The sequence below is a fragment of the Oncorhynchus nerka genome, linkage group LG12, assembly GCF_034236695.1.
Source record: "Oncorhynchus nerka isolate Pitt River linkage group LG12, Oner_Uvic_2.0, whole genome shotgun sequence".
Taxonomy (NCBI): Eukaryota; Metazoa; Chordata; class Actinopteri; order Salmoniformes; family Salmonidae; genus Oncorhynchus; species Oncorhynchus nerka.
The window spans coordinates 34,962,039-34,978,484 of NC_088407.1; the positions used below are offsets into that span (position 1 = coordinate 34,962,039).

The 16,446-nt window shown below is 44.9% G+C and overlaps 1 protein-coding gene across 2 annotated transcripts in view; it reads left to right on the forward strand.

Annotated features, from left to right (window-relative positions):
* Nucleotides 1-16,088, forward strand: part of LOC115138182 (metastasis-associated protein MTA2-like) — a 32,167-nt gene extending 16,079 nt beyond the window's left edge. For both annotated transcript variants that reach the window (XM_029674737.2, XM_029674738.2), the window contains 12 exons: nucleotides 2,597-2,699; nucleotides 3,178-3,277; nucleotides 3,515-3,703; nucleotides 3,980-4,054; nucleotides 4,854-4,912; nucleotides 4,998-5,098; nucleotides 7,107-7,246; nucleotides 9,631-9,859; nucleotides 9,983-10,072; nucleotides 10,296-10,417; nucleotides 12,753-12,901; nucleotides 13,745-16,088. In XM_029674737.2, coding sequence (XP_029530597.1) covers nucleotides 2,597-2,699; nucleotides 3,178-3,277; nucleotides 3,515-3,703; nucleotides 3,980-4,054; nucleotides 4,854-4,912; nucleotides 4,998-5,098; nucleotides 7,107-7,246; nucleotides 9,631-9,859; nucleotides 9,983-10,072; nucleotides 10,296-10,417; nucleotides 12,753-12,901; nucleotides 13,745-13,898 — 1,511 coding nt within the window. In that variant the 3' untranslated portion in view covers nucleotides 13,899-16,088. The remainder of the gene's footprint in view (nucleotides 1-2,596; nucleotides 2,700-3,177; nucleotides 3,278-3,514; nucleotides 3,704-3,979; nucleotides 4,055-4,853; nucleotides 4,913-4,997; nucleotides 5,099-7,106; nucleotides 7,247-9,630; nucleotides 9,860-9,982; nucleotides 10,073-10,295; nucleotides 10,418-12,752; nucleotides 12,902-13,744) is intronic.
* Nucleotides 16,089-16,446: the final 358 nt, after the last annotated feature.

Consider the following 16,446-nt stretch of genomic DNA (forward strand, 5'->3'; position numbering starts at 1 on the left):
AATTATCCGTAGAGCTTCGAGACAGGATTGTGTCGAGGCACAGATCTGGGGAAGGGTACTAAACAATTTCTGCAGCATTGAAGGTCCCCAAGAACGCAGTGGCCTCCATCATTCTTAAATGGAAGAAGTTTGGAACCACCAAGACTCTTCCTAGAGCTAGCTGCCTGGCCAAACTGAGCAATCGGGGGAGAAGGGCCTTGGTCAGGGAGGTGACCAAGAACCCGATGGTCGCTCTGACAGAGCTCCAGAGTTCCTCTGTTGACAGAGAACCTTCAAGATGGAAAACCATCTCTGCAGCACTCCACCAATCAGGCCAGACTGAAACCACTCCTCAGTAAAAGGCACATGACAGTCTACTTGGAGTTTGCCAAAAGATAGTTAAAGAACTCAGACTGTAAGTAAAAGATTCTCTGGTCTGATGCTGTGGGGGTGTGTTTCAGTGGCATGGACTGGGATACTTGGTTTGTGGGAAAGATGAATGGAGCAAGGTACAGAGATCCTTGATGAAAACCTACTCCAGAGCACTCAGGATCTCAGGTGAGGGTTCACTTTCCAACAGGACAACGACCCTAAGCACACAGCCAAGACAACGCAGGAGTGGCTTTGTTGAGTGGCCCAGCCAGAGCCCGGACTTAAACCGATTGAACATCTCTGGAAAGACCTGAAAATAGCTGTGACGTGATGTTCCCCATCCAACATGACCGAGCGTGAGAGGATATTCAGAGAAGAATGTGTGCGGAATGGGTGTGGCAAGCTTGTAGCGTCATACCCAAGGCTGTAATCGCTGCCAAATGTGCTTCAACAAAGTACTGAGTGAAGGGTCTGAATACTTAAGTAATTGTGATATTTCAGTGCATTTTCTTTAATACATTCTGAAAGAAATCCTGTTTTTGCTTTGTCATTATGAGGTATTGTGTGTAGATTGATGGGGAGGGGAATGTTTTAAATCAATTTTGGAATAAGGCTGTAATGTAACAAATTGTAGAAAAGTCAAGGGGTCGTAATACTTTCCAAATGCACTGTCTATGGATAGGCACAAGCATGTCTGTTTGTGACCAGCTTTTTTGTCCGTTTCGCAAATCCAGCTTGGGGTAGGGTGCTTTATAAACTGTGTCATTCTAATTGGATTATGGAGGTTATCTCCCTGGCGTATAGCAAAGGGCAAGGGTTGCCTAGCGGTGTGCCTGCTCACTCTCTACTAGGGGTGTGGTGGCTTCTTGGGCATTGTTCAGGGACTTGCCGATTGTTGATATCTGTGCTGCAGCGAGTTAGGGTTCCCCCACATACTGTACCCATGTGTTTTTTTAATTGCTTGGCTGTAACTGCTTCCAGTGTGGCTCATAGTGTTCTTATGGCTGGGTCCGGGAGTGGCTGTTGAGCAGCGTGCAGGTTGCATATTTATCCGGGTTACCACAGTTGCCCTGTGGGATTTAGCCTTGGGCTGCCTTGGTTTCCTGCAGTGTGGATGATTTCAAGTTTTTCAGATTCAGTGAAATCCTTAGGTGTCTCTATGAGGCCTTTGTAACCGGTTAGGTCTATGGACTTGGTCGATGTTAGACAGCATTTTGTCTGGGTTATCACAGCTTCCCTGTGGTGTTGAGCCTTGATGTGTGGCACAGAGTGTGCATTTATCAGGGCTACCACAGTTCCCTGTGGGTTTGTACCTTGGGCTGCTGTGGCAGTGTGCGGGTACTCTGTTTCCAGGTTACTGCAAGTTTTCTGTGGGTTTGATCCTCTGCTGCTGTGTTTCATCGACTCTGGTCGATGCTATGTAGCGAGCGTGTGCGCTTTACCAAGTCATGACAAGTGTTGTATTGGACTTGTGGTTCCTTTTTGTATTTTCAGGCATTCAAGTTAAGTATTGTTCTGGGACCCGTGGGGTCTGGACTTAAGGTGCGGTGGCAGCGTGTCAGTACGCATAGCCAAGTTGTAGCAGGTTCTGGTTCCCTATGTTGGTCTATGACAGTTCAGGTTTCTCGGCTAAGTATTAAGGGGAAAATGTGTTTTCTGTAACACTTTTTTGGAGCCGTTGAAGCCTCCTAGTTTGGTACCCTTTGAGCCAGCTTTAAGCATGATTGTATGTCCCCCATAGTATGTTATACCTCGTTCCCTCCTTCAGGGAACAGTAGTTAGATTCATAACTGTAAATGTTCTTATTGGAGATTTTGCTCCCCACTGAATACACCCATGGATAGGGCCCTTCAGGCAGCTGGTATGGTAAGCTGCTGCCCTCTTATTTTATGTTCCCTAGTGTAGCCAGTGTTAAGTTGAAGGTTGACTTTTTGTGGAAGGCGTTCGAGCCCCTGTGTGTCTGACACTGGTTCTGTCTGGTCAGACGGACATAGCTGTTCGTCCTCTGGAGACTACGTAGAAGTAGTCTGGACTGGCTGCACACGCTGTAATTTCTGTCCCCCTCTCGCATCCTCTGCTCATTCATATTTTTTTTTCTCTTCTGCTTATCCCCCTCTCAAGTCTTGTTATAGCCATAGACCAGTGTCTACCCAAATAGTGGGCCACACAACCAGTATCTTTCACTATCTGCTGCGTCATTAGTTAACGTGTCTGATCGTTGTTCTATTGGTATTGTCCCTCACAGGTGAAACACACACCCGTATCCAGGAAAAGCTGGAGACCAAGGTCTGGGACCCTGACAACCAGCTCAAAGACCCCCAGATTGACCAGTTCCTGGTGGTGGCTCGGTGAGTGTCCCCTGTCCCCCTTCATCTGTCACAGGTTGCCCTGGTTACGTTACAACCCGGCCCTGTTGCTATGGAGGTTCTTGTTGTCAGGGTGCCTCGTGAGCTTGGTGCAAATTCTGATTTGAGTTTCTAAGTCCACCTTTTGGTTTAATTGTAGCACAGTAATTTCCTGTAGACATCTTTGAATGATCTTGCCTAAGCAGTGTAGTAGCAGGAGGAACCCAGTCAAACACACAGCATGTTTGTCCCTGTTTTTGGAGGGAATCGACATTGTAGTGAAAGACTCCTTGATTACATCAAGCTGGAGTGCCATCTTGTGGCCATATGATGTAAATTGACACATTTACTAAACCCCATCTGATTGGGTATCAAAATGCCAACAAACAAAAATAAGTTCGTAATGTGTGTGTTTCAGTACTGGGTTTGTCATAGATTCTAATTATGATATTTGATGGTTGTGTGTGTGTGTGTGTTCCAGTGCTGTGGGGACGTTTGCCAGAGCCCTGGACTGCAGTAGCTCCATCCGTCAACCCAGCCTGCATATGAGTGCTGCAGCAGCCTCCAGAGACATCACACTGGTGAGACACACACACTTTGTCCATGTCCCATGGTGACGAGACAGTCAGCAAGTGCTCCACTACCCCCTAAACTAACGGACATCTACCTTGCCGTAATTAGTAGCATAAATGTACATTGTATCGTAATATTTATCTAATACTATATGCAATATCACATATTTACAAAAACCTGAATAATGCGACCCGTGCCAAAATCACCACGACCTAACCCCCCCCCCCCACACACACACCTTCTAGTTCCATGCCATGGACACCCTGCAGAAGAACGGTTACGACCTAGCCAAGGCCATGTCCACGCTGGTCCCGCAGGGCGGGCCGGTCCTCTGCCGTGACGAGATGGAGGAGTGGAGTGCCTCGGAGGCCATGCTGTTTGAGGAGGCCCTGGAGAAGTACGGCAAGGACTTTAACGACATCCGCCAGGACTTTGTAAGTAGTGAACACTCATCTCAATGACACCCCTACGGTCCTTCATTCGTGACTCCAAGGTCATGTTCATTAGGGAACACAATGGAAAATGCTATAAAACATTTAGCCAAGAAAAGCAAAAATGATTCCTTTTGCCCCTACCTTTTTTTTTGGGGGGGGGATATCTTAACACCTTCCTTGTTGTCATGATATGCACCTATGGTGTATGTTCTACTGGTCACAGATGGCATTGGTGATTCTGATTTGTGTGGTGTTTATACCTCTTCTTTTTTTTAGTTACCATGGAAGTCACTAGCCAGTGTGGTCCAGTTCTACTACATGTGGAAGACTACTGACCGCTACATCCAACAGGTAATTCACCTCTCAATGACAATATGACATGGTTTGTATTTGTCAGTTGTTTCACTGATGTATAAATAGTAGTTTCATTCACGCCTGTCAAATGTTATTAGTCACATGCGCTGAATACAACCGGTGTAGACCTTACAGTGAAATGCATATTTACGAGCCCCTAACCAACAATGCAGTTAAAAAAATAATATGGACAAGAATAGGAAATAAAAGTAACAAGTAATTAATGAGTAGCAGTAAAATAACAATAGCCATTTGATTAGGTGTTCAGGAGTCTTATGGCTTGGGTGTAGAAGTTGTTTAGAAGCCTCTTGGACCTAGACTTGGTGCTCCGGTACCACTTGCCATGCGGTAACAGAGAGAATAGTCTGACTAGAGTGACTGGAGTCTTTGACAATTTTTAGGGCCTTCCTCCGTCACCTGAGGTATAGAGGTATACACCTGCCTGGTATAGAGGTCCTGGATGGCAGGAAGCTTGGTCCCAGTGATGTACTTGGCCGTACGCACTACCCTCTGTAGTTCCTTGCAGCCGGAGGCTGAGCAGTTGCCATACCAGGCAGTGATGCAACCAGTCAGGATGCTCTCGATGGTGCAGCTGTAGAAGCATTTGAGGACCCATACAAAATGTTTTCAGTCTCCTGAGCGGGAATAGGTTTTGTTGTGCCCTCTTCACGACTGTCTTGGTGTGCTTGGACGTTGTTGGTGATGTGGACAACAAGGAACTTTAAGCACTCAACCCTCTCCAATAACCTATTTGCTATTCCTGTGCTAATTGTATCAAATGTTTATACCCTTTCAGAAACGACTAAAGGCAGCAGAAGCAGACAGCAAGCTGAAGCAGGTGTACATCCCCACCTAGTGAGTATCGGTCTGAACTGCATTCTCCTCAATATTACTATCCTTGCGTCAAACACCATTATGACACATTTTCCCTTCGCTCCAGCACCAAACCCAACCCCAACCAGATCATGGCTCCTGGTAACAAGCCTGGCATGAACGGGGCCGCTGGCTTCCAGAAAGGACTGAGCTGCGAGAGCTGCCATAGTGAGTACATGTGTGTCTTGAAAGTCTCTCTCTCTCTCTCTGTCTCACTGTATTAATAAATGCGTGTTTGTACCTTTAACGTCATGCAATCTTTTACATTTTTTTTGTGAACAAATCTTTATTCATTTTCTTGTTGGGCGGGTAATATAGTTTGCTTGCATCACAGAGCCAAAAAGTATGTGTAAAGAGAGAAAGAATACATAGGTGAGCCTCCTCCCATCCCACCACTTGGAAACCATGTTTCCCACCCCTCTCCAGCAACCATCCCATACCACCCCTTCTCTGTGGGTCTGAAAGCAAAGAATGTAAAACAGATAAAAATGTGTACATTTACACTATCCTCAGAAAGAATTCACACCCCTTGACTTTTTCCGTATTTTGTTTTTACACTCTGAATTTAAAATGGATTGAATTTCAATTTTGTCACTGCCCATCACACAATACACCCATAATTTCAAACGGATATTATTAATTACACACACTGGTTTATCAATACACCCAGTCACTGCAAAGATACAGCTCTCCTTCCTAACTCAGTTGCTGGAGAGGAAAGAAACAACTCAGGAATTTCACCATGAGGCCAATGGTGACTTTAAAATCTACAGTTAAATTGCTGTCAAAGAATAAAACTGAGGATGGATCAACAACATTGTAGTTATTCAACAATACTAACCTAATTGACAGAGTGAAAAGAAGGAATCCTGTACAGAATAAAATGTTTCCAAAACATGCATCCTGTTTGCAATAAGACGCTCAAGTAAAACCTTTTGTTAAGGTATCTGTGACCAACAGATGCATATCTGTATTCCCAGTCATGTGAAATCCATAGATTAGGACCTAATTCATTCATTGAAATTGACGGAATTCCTTAAATGAATTGTATCTCAGTAAAAAAAAAAAATGTTGCATATTACATTTAAATTAGTTTACTTTGTGTGTGTCATATATATTTTCATGTTTGGCCTTCAATAGTATATTTGTCCAGGCCTCAATTGTTTTTTGCCTCTCACCATTAATTCGCACTGTTTGATCATTCGTATGTTATAACTACAAATACTAACTGTATCCACTTGGCAATTGGGAGTTGGTGAGGTGAGTGCCATCTAAGAGCCAACATCATTTTAGCTTTTTGCAGCAGTGCTGCCTGCCAGCAGTAATAGTCTCTGATGTATTGATTTTCAAGGAGCTATCATCGTTAAGTAGCATTAGTAGATGCAAAGTATTGAATATTTACATTCATGCACTTTGGGAATGAATGGTGTAATTTTGTCCCAGAAGCATTTAACTGCAGGGCACTCTCACATCGTGTGAGTTAGGGGACACGGTGAACAGTTGGGAGTTGGGGCCAATTTCATTGCAAAATGTTTCTTGCTGTTAAATAGTCTGTGAACAAACATTAAAGGGTTGTTCATATTCGCTTAAATCTGTGGACCATAATTTTTTTTTAATAGCTTGCTCAGAATATGAGCTTTCCAAAAGTAGTTTATATATTATAGAGATCGGTCCTTTTGGGAGCCCAGATAATCATTGGATGGTTCGGTAGTTGGGATTTCCGTGGGACTCCATAGGCCAGCATACTAGACCTAAGTTGTAAAAAAGGAGTTGCCTGATAATGTTTTTCAAATCTAGGAATGTTTTCAAACCATTACAGTCCATGATATTGGCATAGGTACGGATTCCCAGTTACGTTGTTATAACATTTTGCGCCAAATAGAAAATTGTGTGAGCAATAATCGGACCAAAGCGTAGTTTACATTAAGGGATAGAGTGAGCTCAAAGTATTGGGACAGTGACACATTTTTGTTGTTGGCATCCTCCACCGGGATTTGTCTTATGATCTTCAAAGTGTTTTGGGAGGGATTGAGATCTATCGTTGGCGTGGTCCGTCGATTGGAGATATTGGTGTAAATTCTTTCGATTGTCTAATTGCCAGAGCCAGGGGCTCCATAGACAATACAAATAGTGTTACTTTTCTTGTGAGCTAATACACACACCTTGCCTCTTCCAGCTGCCCAGTCAGCACAGTGGTACGCATGGGGTCCTCCCAACATGCAGTGCAGACTGTGTGCCTCCTGCTGGATCTACTGGAAGAAGTATGGAGGCCTGAAGACCCCCACACAGTTAGAGGGCGCCGCAAGATCTGTCTCGGTACGTCTGCTTTCACTACATTTACATTACATTACATTTAAGTCATTTAGCAGACGCTCTTATCCAGAGCGACTTACAAATTGGTGCGTTCACCTTAAGACATCCAGTGGAACAGCCACTTTACAATAGTGCATCTAAATCTTTTAAGGGGGGTGAGAAGGATTACTTTATCCTATCCTAGGTATTCCTGAAAGAGGTGGGGTTTCAGGTGTCTCCGGAAGGTGGTGATTGACTCCGCTGTCCTGGCGTCGTGAGGGAGTTTGTTCCACCATTGGGGGGCCAGAGCAGCGAACAGTTTTGACTGGGCTGCGCGGGAACTGTACTTCCTCAGTGGTAGGGAGGCGAGCAGGCCAGAGGTGGATGAACGCAGTGCCCTTGTTTGGGTGTAGGGCCTGATCAGAGCCTGGAGGTACTGAGGTGCCGTTCCCCTCACAGCTCCGTAGGCAAGCACCATGGTCTTGTAGCGGATGCGAGCTTCAACTGGAAGCCAGTGGAGAGAGCGGAGGAGCGGGTGACGTGAGAGAACTTGGGAAGGTTGAACACCAGACGGGCTGCGGCGTTCTGGATGAGTTGTAGGGGTTTAATGGCACAGGCAGGGTGCCCAGCCAACAGCGAGTTGCAGTAATCCAGACGGGAGATGACAAGTGCCTGGATTAGGACCTGCGCTGCTTCCTGTGTGAGGCAGGGTCGTACTCTGCGGATGTTGTAGAGCATGAACCTACAAGAACGGGCCACCGCCTTGATGTTAGTTGAGAACGACAGGGTGTTGTCCAGGATCACGCCAAGGTTCTTAGCGCTCTGGGAGGAGGACACAATGGAGTTGTCAACCGTGATGGCGAGATCATGGAACGGGCAGTCCTTCCCCGGGAGGAAGAGCAGCTCCGTCTTGCCGAGGTTCAGCTTGAGGTGGTGATCCGTCATCCACACTGATATGTCTGCCAGACATGCAGAGATGCGATTCGCCACCTGGTCATCAGAAGGGGGAAAGGAGAAGATTAATTGTGTGTCGTCTGCATAGCAATGATAGGAGAGACCATGTGAGGTTATGACAGAGCCAAGTGACTTGGTGTATAGCGAGAATAGGAGAGGGCCTAGAACAGAGCCCTGGGGGACGCCAGTGGTGAGAGCGCGTGGTGAGGAGACAGATTCTCGCCACGCCACCTGGTAGGAGCGACCTGTCAGGTAGGACGCAATCCAAGCGTGGGCCGCGCCGGGAGATGCCCAACTCGGAGAGGGTGGAGAGGAGGATCTGATGGTTCACAGTATCGAAGGCAGCCGATAGGTCTAGAAGGATGAGAGCAGAGGAGAGAGAGTTAGCTTTAGCAGTGCGGAGGGCCTCCGTGATACAGAGAAGAGCAGTCTCAGTTGAATGACTAGTCTTGAAACCTGACTGATTTGGATCAAGAAGGTCATTCTGAGAGAGATAGCGGGAGAGCTGGCCAAGGACGGCACGTTCAAGAGTTTTGGAGAGAAAAGAAAGAAGGGATACTGGTCTGTAGTTGTTGACATCGGAGGGATCGAGTGTAGGTTTTTTCAGAAGGGGTGCAACTCTCGCTCTCTTGAAGACAGAAGGGACGAGCCAGCGGTCAGGGATGAGTTGATGAGCGAGGTGAGGTAAGGGAGAAGGTCTCCGGAAATGGTCTGGAGAAGAGAGGAGGGAATAGGGTCAAGCGGGCAGGTTGTTGGGCGGCCGGCCGTCACAAGACGTGAGATTTCATCTGGAGAGAGCGGGGAGAAAGAGGTCAGAGCACAGGGTAGGGCAGTGTGAGCAGAACCAGCGGTGTCGTTTGACTTAGCAAACGAGGATCGGATGTCGTCGACCTTCTTTTCAAAATGGTTGACGAAGTCATCTGCAGAGAGGGAGGAGGGGGGGGAGGGGGAGGAGGATTCAGGAGGGAGGAGAAGGTGGCAAAGAGCTTCCTAGGGTTAGAGGCAGATGCTTGGAATTTAGAGTGGTAGAAAGTGACTTTAGCAGCACTAACCAGCTTCCCTAAACCTCGGTTCATCTCCGTGGCCTTAAGTGATTTCCTTTCCTTTATCTACATTGGACAGGGAAGAGTGCGTTCATATTTTCATTTCATAATTCCTAGTGGGCATCCACCTTGTTGCTTTCACCTACCCTGTGTTATCAGACCATTACAGCGGCAGGAGACAAGGAGAGGAAGCCACTGTAGACTAGTGAGATGGCTGTGCTAGCCGGAATCTTTCGGACATCCCTATGCTAACCCTTAATCTTACCATAAACCCTTAGTTAACCATTTTAAATTTCAGCTTCAATGGGGGGTAGGACCGTCCCAAGGATCCCGGCTAGCATGGACCCTAAACAGTCAGTCTGACCAGTCATGATATTGCAATATGTTAACTTGACTCTTTTGGCCCCTCAGGAGTCCACTCCGCGCGGTCACATGACCCGCCAGGAGGTGCAAGGCCTGTCCCCGTTCACGACGAGCGGGGGGCGCGCCAAGCTGCTGGCCAAGAACCGGCAGACATTCATCCTGCAGACCACCAAGCTGACTCGTATTGCCCGCCGCGTCTGCACTGACATCCTGCAGCCCCGCCGCGCGGCACGCCGCCCCTACGCCTCCATCAATGCAAACGCCGTCAAGGCCGAGTGTGAGTAGAGGAGATACTTTATACACACACACACACACACAGTGTGTATATGTAGACACCCACACACACTCAGACATGTGATTTTCACACATGCACTGCTTATCGTCATCTTTTCTTCCTCAGGTATGATAAGGTTGCCTAAAGCAACCAAGGCCCCTATAAAGAACCGCTCTATCCCTCGACCACCGCTGGCCACTATAGTGAAGGAACTGGGTGAGAATCTACCAACCACCAGAGAGCTCCTAAGAGATCTTTTTATTTATTACTTCTCAAAATAGTATTGTGAACTATTGGGACTCAAAACACTTGCCTGTAGCTTTCCCCTACAATCCTCTTTTAATACTCTTTATAGCTTCAATGCAATAGTTAGGCTCCTTCCTGTTGTAAGTGTCTTGATTTTGGTTTGTGATTTATGCCTCCCCTGTCCTCTCCCTAGCCATCCAGGCTCCACTCAAGCTGAAGGCCCCCAGAGGCGCTCCCACACCCATCAACCGCAACCAGGCCAACCAGCCCCGCGGGGGATCAGGCCTGCTCGGGAAGAGGCCCTTTGACAGTAGCGTGAGTACTCCTCAGTCCTCGCACACAAACACACCACAACCACCATTTTGACTTCCCTGATCTGTCAGTCAACCATGTGACACTGACTGGTTCTTGTTTGGTATAGACGGCCTGTTATCTTTCCTCTGTTAATGTAACCTTGGATAGCGTCTCTTGTCCCAGGCTACTCAGACTGTGGAGAGGGAGAGACTAGCAAACTGGTTCTGGTTCCTCTGTTAAAATGGGAGATTCACTGACTAGAGCCCGACCGATAAATCTGTTGACCAATAATTGTCAGCCGATATTAGCCTTTCACAGAAATATATATATATATACTTTTTATTCCACAGATAAAGCGCCAATATTATATACATAGAATAAACAAATACATCTGCACATTTGCGGTCATTTTTATTTTCAATGGTTGCCTGACGAGGGCTCTCTACCAGCTGCTCATTGAACATCGTTCAGCCCTAGGTCAGAATGTGCACGAGTTGGCATGGTGGTTTGACAGTGAGTAGCTTGTTACAGCCAGTGTATTTGAATAGGTAAATCATCAAAAGTACACTTCAAGCAAGCAGCCCTGTCCTCATCACATTCTCACTTAGTTAACATGGTTAGCTTAGCTATCAAGCCAGCAAGGTAGTTAGCTTAGCTAGCTAGCAATCTGTTCTACTTATGTGCTGACACTCGTCCTAGATACAAAAATAACTCTTACTGTCTGGGCCTATTTGAGCTATGGGATTTATTTATTTAGTTTTCCCAAATATGCAATCTGAAAAAAGCAAGACATTTGCTGCAGTTCTATCATTCATCTGTTTGCGTTCTTTATGAGATGAGTAGCTAATGTTAGCTAGCTAGCTAAATTAGAACGTGCGACTAAAACCAGTGTGGAAAGCATTTGCCTGCATGTCCCTTGTGACACAGTTGGTAGAGCATGGCGCTTGCAACGCCAGGGTTGTGGGTTCTCGTCCCACGGGACCAGTGCGAAAAATCTATGCGCTCACTACTATTAGTCGCTCTAGATAAGAACATCTGCTACATTACAAAAAAATTAAATAAATGTTTTCAGTCGCCATTTGCAGTTGAAATGTATAGCCAATACATTTTGTATACCACCCTGTATCCCACTGCTGGCTTGTCTCGGAAGCTAAGCAGGGTTGATCATGACCGGTCCCTGGATGGGAGACCAGATGCTGCTAGGAGGGCCAGCAGGAGGCACTCTTTCCTCTGGTCTTAAAAAAATAATAGCCCAATGCCCCAGGGCAGGGATTGGGGACATTGCCCTGTGTAAGGTGCCGTCTTTCGAATGGGACGTTAAACGGGTGTCCTGACTCACTAAATATCCCATGGCACTTATCGTAAGGGTGTTAATCCCGGTGTCATGGCTAAATTCCCAATCTGCCCCTTGTACCATCACGGTCCCTTAATCTTTCCCAGCTTCCAATTGGCTCATTCATTCCCTCTCCACTAACTATTCACCAGGTCATTGCTGTACATGAGAATGTGTTCTCAGTCAACTTAGCTGGTAAGTGGTTAAATAAATAAAACATTGTATTGTATAACAGTGTAATGAAGCAAACATTGTCGTAATGAATAGCTAGCTTTTGCTTGTTATAACATACTCGCATTGCTAGGTTGCCATTAAGTGTTTGCATGACCTTTTGATTCTTGTAAACCCTGTAGTATATCTACTCAATACAAATGCTGACACCTAGTGGTGACATTACAAACGGCATGTTACTGCATTTCAAAGCTTATTTGTGAACAGTGCAGTTTCAGATTTACTTTGAGGCAGTTTAATTCAGCCAGCCACCCTTTGTGGTGGTTTAGCACAAACACTTCTACATACTTCTTATCCACTGCTGTAGATAGGCATATCTTTAAGTGGTAGCTAAAAAGGTAAACTAAAATAGATTTGTATTTACTGTCGTATTTATAGAGGATAAAGTTGGTTTTGATGGATATTCTGTAAACCAGAAAATTTTCTTAAATGTACATTTGAAATATTTTGTTAAGAAATCATAATTTAGAGTGTCTGCTTATCCTTTGGAGCACAATTTGTGCAAAAAACATTTGGGGTAAAAAATGTTTTTATTCCACCTCTAAAAATAAAAACTATATCGGCAGGGGTATTGGTAATCGGTCACTTTTGCTTCCATAAAATTGGTATCGGACCCAAAAATTCCATATCAGTCGGGTTCTACCACTGACCATCTGTCCATCTCCCTCCTCTACCTTTGCGCAAAGCAGCATCACCACAACTTGGGCCAAGTGGCTACACACATACACTCACTTGCGTGGCACACCGCGTCAGCGCACACACTTCTTCCCTCACAGTTCTTCTCTCATTTAGTCACAGGCGGCAGGGCTGCCGTTCCCCACCAATGGGAGGCCGTTCACATCGGGCATGAGGACCACCTCACAGTCGGTGATCAAGCGTCAGAAAGTGAACCAGGGAGACGCACCCAACCCCGTGGTGTTTGTGGCCACGAAAGACACCAGGTACTGTCCTTTTGTACAGAGTACTTTTTGTATCTAGTAGCAAGCAGCAATTGAGGATACTAATTTAGATTCTGTCCTTTTTTTTGTGTTGAAAAATATACAGTGTCGTACCCTGAGTGTACAAAACATTAGTAACGCTGCTCTTTCCATGACACAGACTGACCAGGTGAATCCGGGTGAAAGCTATGATCCCTTATGGATGTCACTTGTTAAATCGACTTCAATCAGTGTAGATGGGGGGGGAGGATTTTGAGACATGGATTGTGTATGAATGGGTAAGACAAAAAATGTCAGTTCCTTTTGAACGGGGTAGTAGGTGAAAGGCGCACTGGTTTGAATGTGTCAAACTGCCACATTGCTGAGTTTTTCAGCCGTTTCCCATTTGTATCAAAAATGGTCCACCACTCAAAAGACATCCAGCCAACATGACACAACTGTGGGAAGCATTGGATTCAACATGGGCCAGCATCCCTGTGGAATGCTTTTGACACCTTGTGGAGTCCATGCACCGATGAATTGACGCTGTTCTGAAGGCAAAAGGGCTGCATCTCAATATTAGGAAGGTGTTCCTAATGTTTTATACATTTGTTGTACATGGAATACCTGACATAAAGGGTATCAATCAGGTCTCTATGGCAGTAAATTCAATGGGAGAATTTTTTTTTTATCCAAAAGGTTGCATTTGTTGATTAATGCGTAATATTGCATTCAACTAGTTTGAAGACGAGAAGGATTCACTTCTTTGCACCTGTGCACTTTGACATTAGACTCCTAGGTGTGTAGATGTGGATCTTGTCAGTCCTATAGCTAATTCACTGTGTTGTGTGTTTCTCTCCTCTCAAGGGCTCTGAGAAAACACCTGACTCAGTCTGAGATGCGGCGTGCAGCCAGAAAACCTCACCTCCCGGTCAGGGTCAAGCTGCCCCTAGGTCCCCGGACCCTGGTTCTGCCCACCCTGCCATCCAGCACCAGCGAGCCCATCGTCCTGGAGGACTAAGGGGGGCGCTGAGACCCACTGCGACACGGGGGGCGCACCACCCTGCACGCCCACCTGCTAGTGCAGCAGCGCACGCCATACCAGTCCAGTAGTCGTTTTCTGTTGTCATATTTTTTTTGTTCTGTTACCTCCCAAAAGCTGACGTGCTGCTCACCACACACACACATACACTTTAGTGACACCCACATGCATACTTTGCATTGAGCTCACACATACACATGCCAACATTACTTCTCTACACATACTTACACCCACATACACGCGCTAGGCTTTGGGCTTTGTAGTATTTTATTCCGGCTCTTTTTGCTTAATTATTTTGCTCCCCTTTTTTAATGGCAAATATTTTTAACTCTGTAATTTAAACTCTGAAATATTTCTCATCCTGAAATAATGGTGTTAAAACACTTTATTTTTTCCTCCAGGTCTTATTTGTGTAAATATTTGCAGCTTTTTGAGGGGGTGACACCAATTTGGTTGGGGATGTGGGAAGGCCATAGAAAGAAATGGAAATACTAGAAGGGACAAAGTCTCAGACCACGGCAATTTGACTGAATGTCCATTCTAGTTATTCTATTTCTATTGGGAAGGCTAAATGGGACAGGAGTTTATAGCATGTTTATTTTTATTATTTTTCCGGGAAAGTCTATTTAGATGTTAATGAAACCATGTTCCTTCATAGGTCTGGGAGGTTGAGGTGAAGTACTTTGTATGACTCATCATTCAAGCATACTTGTCAAATAATCATATTCTACTTTTGGACACTCATTCTGTTTAGACTTTAATTTGCACTATCACCCTGCCCCCTTTCCACACACCCAAATAAGAACTGATCCCCCCTCTATCTCTCCACAAGCCAACAGAAGTTACGTTTGATGGTTTGATAGTGAGGGGGGGAAATGCTGTTGTCCCCTAGTAGTTTGAGCTCTGTTTTTCTTGTTTGTCATCACTATCCATTTGAGTCCTGCCTTGTCTCCTATCACTTGATTGTCATGCTTGTTACAGCCACGTTTTACCCATCCGGTTTCTGTAAAGCCTTTGGGGTGCGTTTTGGTTTTGACCTGCGAGAACGACCTCTCGAGTACAACGGTCTTGCATCATCAATACAATGGTAGGAGAGAGTAATGGTTTAGGAAAAGGTGTAATGTAGGTTAACAGGGTAGAAGACATTCATTTCATGTAGGTTTGGAAGATATTCAAAAGTGTGTTCTGGATGTGGATCTGATGGGTTACTGTGGTTTGAGACATACGGAATAGATGCTGTTGTCTTTAAGGCCCTTATTGTGAGAAAGCTGGGTTATTTTTAGTGAAGGAGACCGAATTAAGCCATAAACATTCAAGGTGTGTAAAAGTCCATTCTAAGATGGCCCCTGTGCATGTTGCCACCTGTACGTATAACACATGCATTCAGACCACCCATAGGTTAAGTCACAGCAGTTATGACAATGGACTGTTTCGCTCTTGCTTTTGAACAGACATGGCAAATTATGTTACGAGCTGGTCGTCAGAATGTCATTACTAAAGCAGCAATATGTATTGACTTGGGTACAGAAGTCATGTTTTTAATGATATGATGGGAGAGGAATCTCCGGTGATGTCTTTACTTGTGGATTGATTTGGTTTGAATCTGTTTTTGACCTTTTTGTGTTTTATGATGAAAGGGTGCGTTAGATTAAATCGATGCTTAATTGGATATTATAATTCCTCATGCTCCCTCAGGCATTGGGAACTGACAACCAGTACTGGGGTAGAAATGAAGGATTTATATGCAAGTTTGGTCCCAATGTGGGCTTTTGTAATGTTTCTAAAACAAATTTTAAGTGTTAAAATGCTTAGTGAAAATACTAATCTGAAGAAAAAAAACTTGGCCTATTGATAATGTCAGTTTTTTTTTTATATAAAACCTTTTAAAAAAAGCTTGTAATTACTTCATATTTTGGAGAAGGTTAAAATACTGTACATGTGAACATTGCTCTCTGTCATTGAGTGGGTTTGGGATGGGAGACTGGGATGGTTGGCCATCAAACAGTTGGGAGGGATGGAGAGGGGGTTAGAATTTTGTATGTTGGAGAGATAATTATGCTACAATTACATTTTTTTCTCAAGTGTTTTTTATTCCAATGTGTCTGTATCCTTTTAATGTATCTTGATAAGAAAATAAATAAAGATTTTTTTTCTTTGTGGTCATATACACATTTCTCTTCCATGTGAGTACTTTTTCTGGGCGTGTATGAAATGCATTGTCCCCTAGTTGTCAGTGACAAAAGTAATTACATTTGAATCATTTGTGTTTACATCTCACATTAAATGTGTTCCTATAAATACTGTAACCCAAGCTAGATGAGTCCCCCAAACATGAAATGTGTATTTTATTCATTTCAAACGAGGGCATTATCAATCACGATCACACAAAGGTTTATATTTTCCTACATCAGACAGCATTTAAAAAACAAATGACACGGGTGCGAGGTTGACCAACTGTGGTGTAAATTGCCAGAATAGGTGTTTGTTCTCAATGGGCTTGCCGTTAGTAGTCAGAAGTAATTGGCAA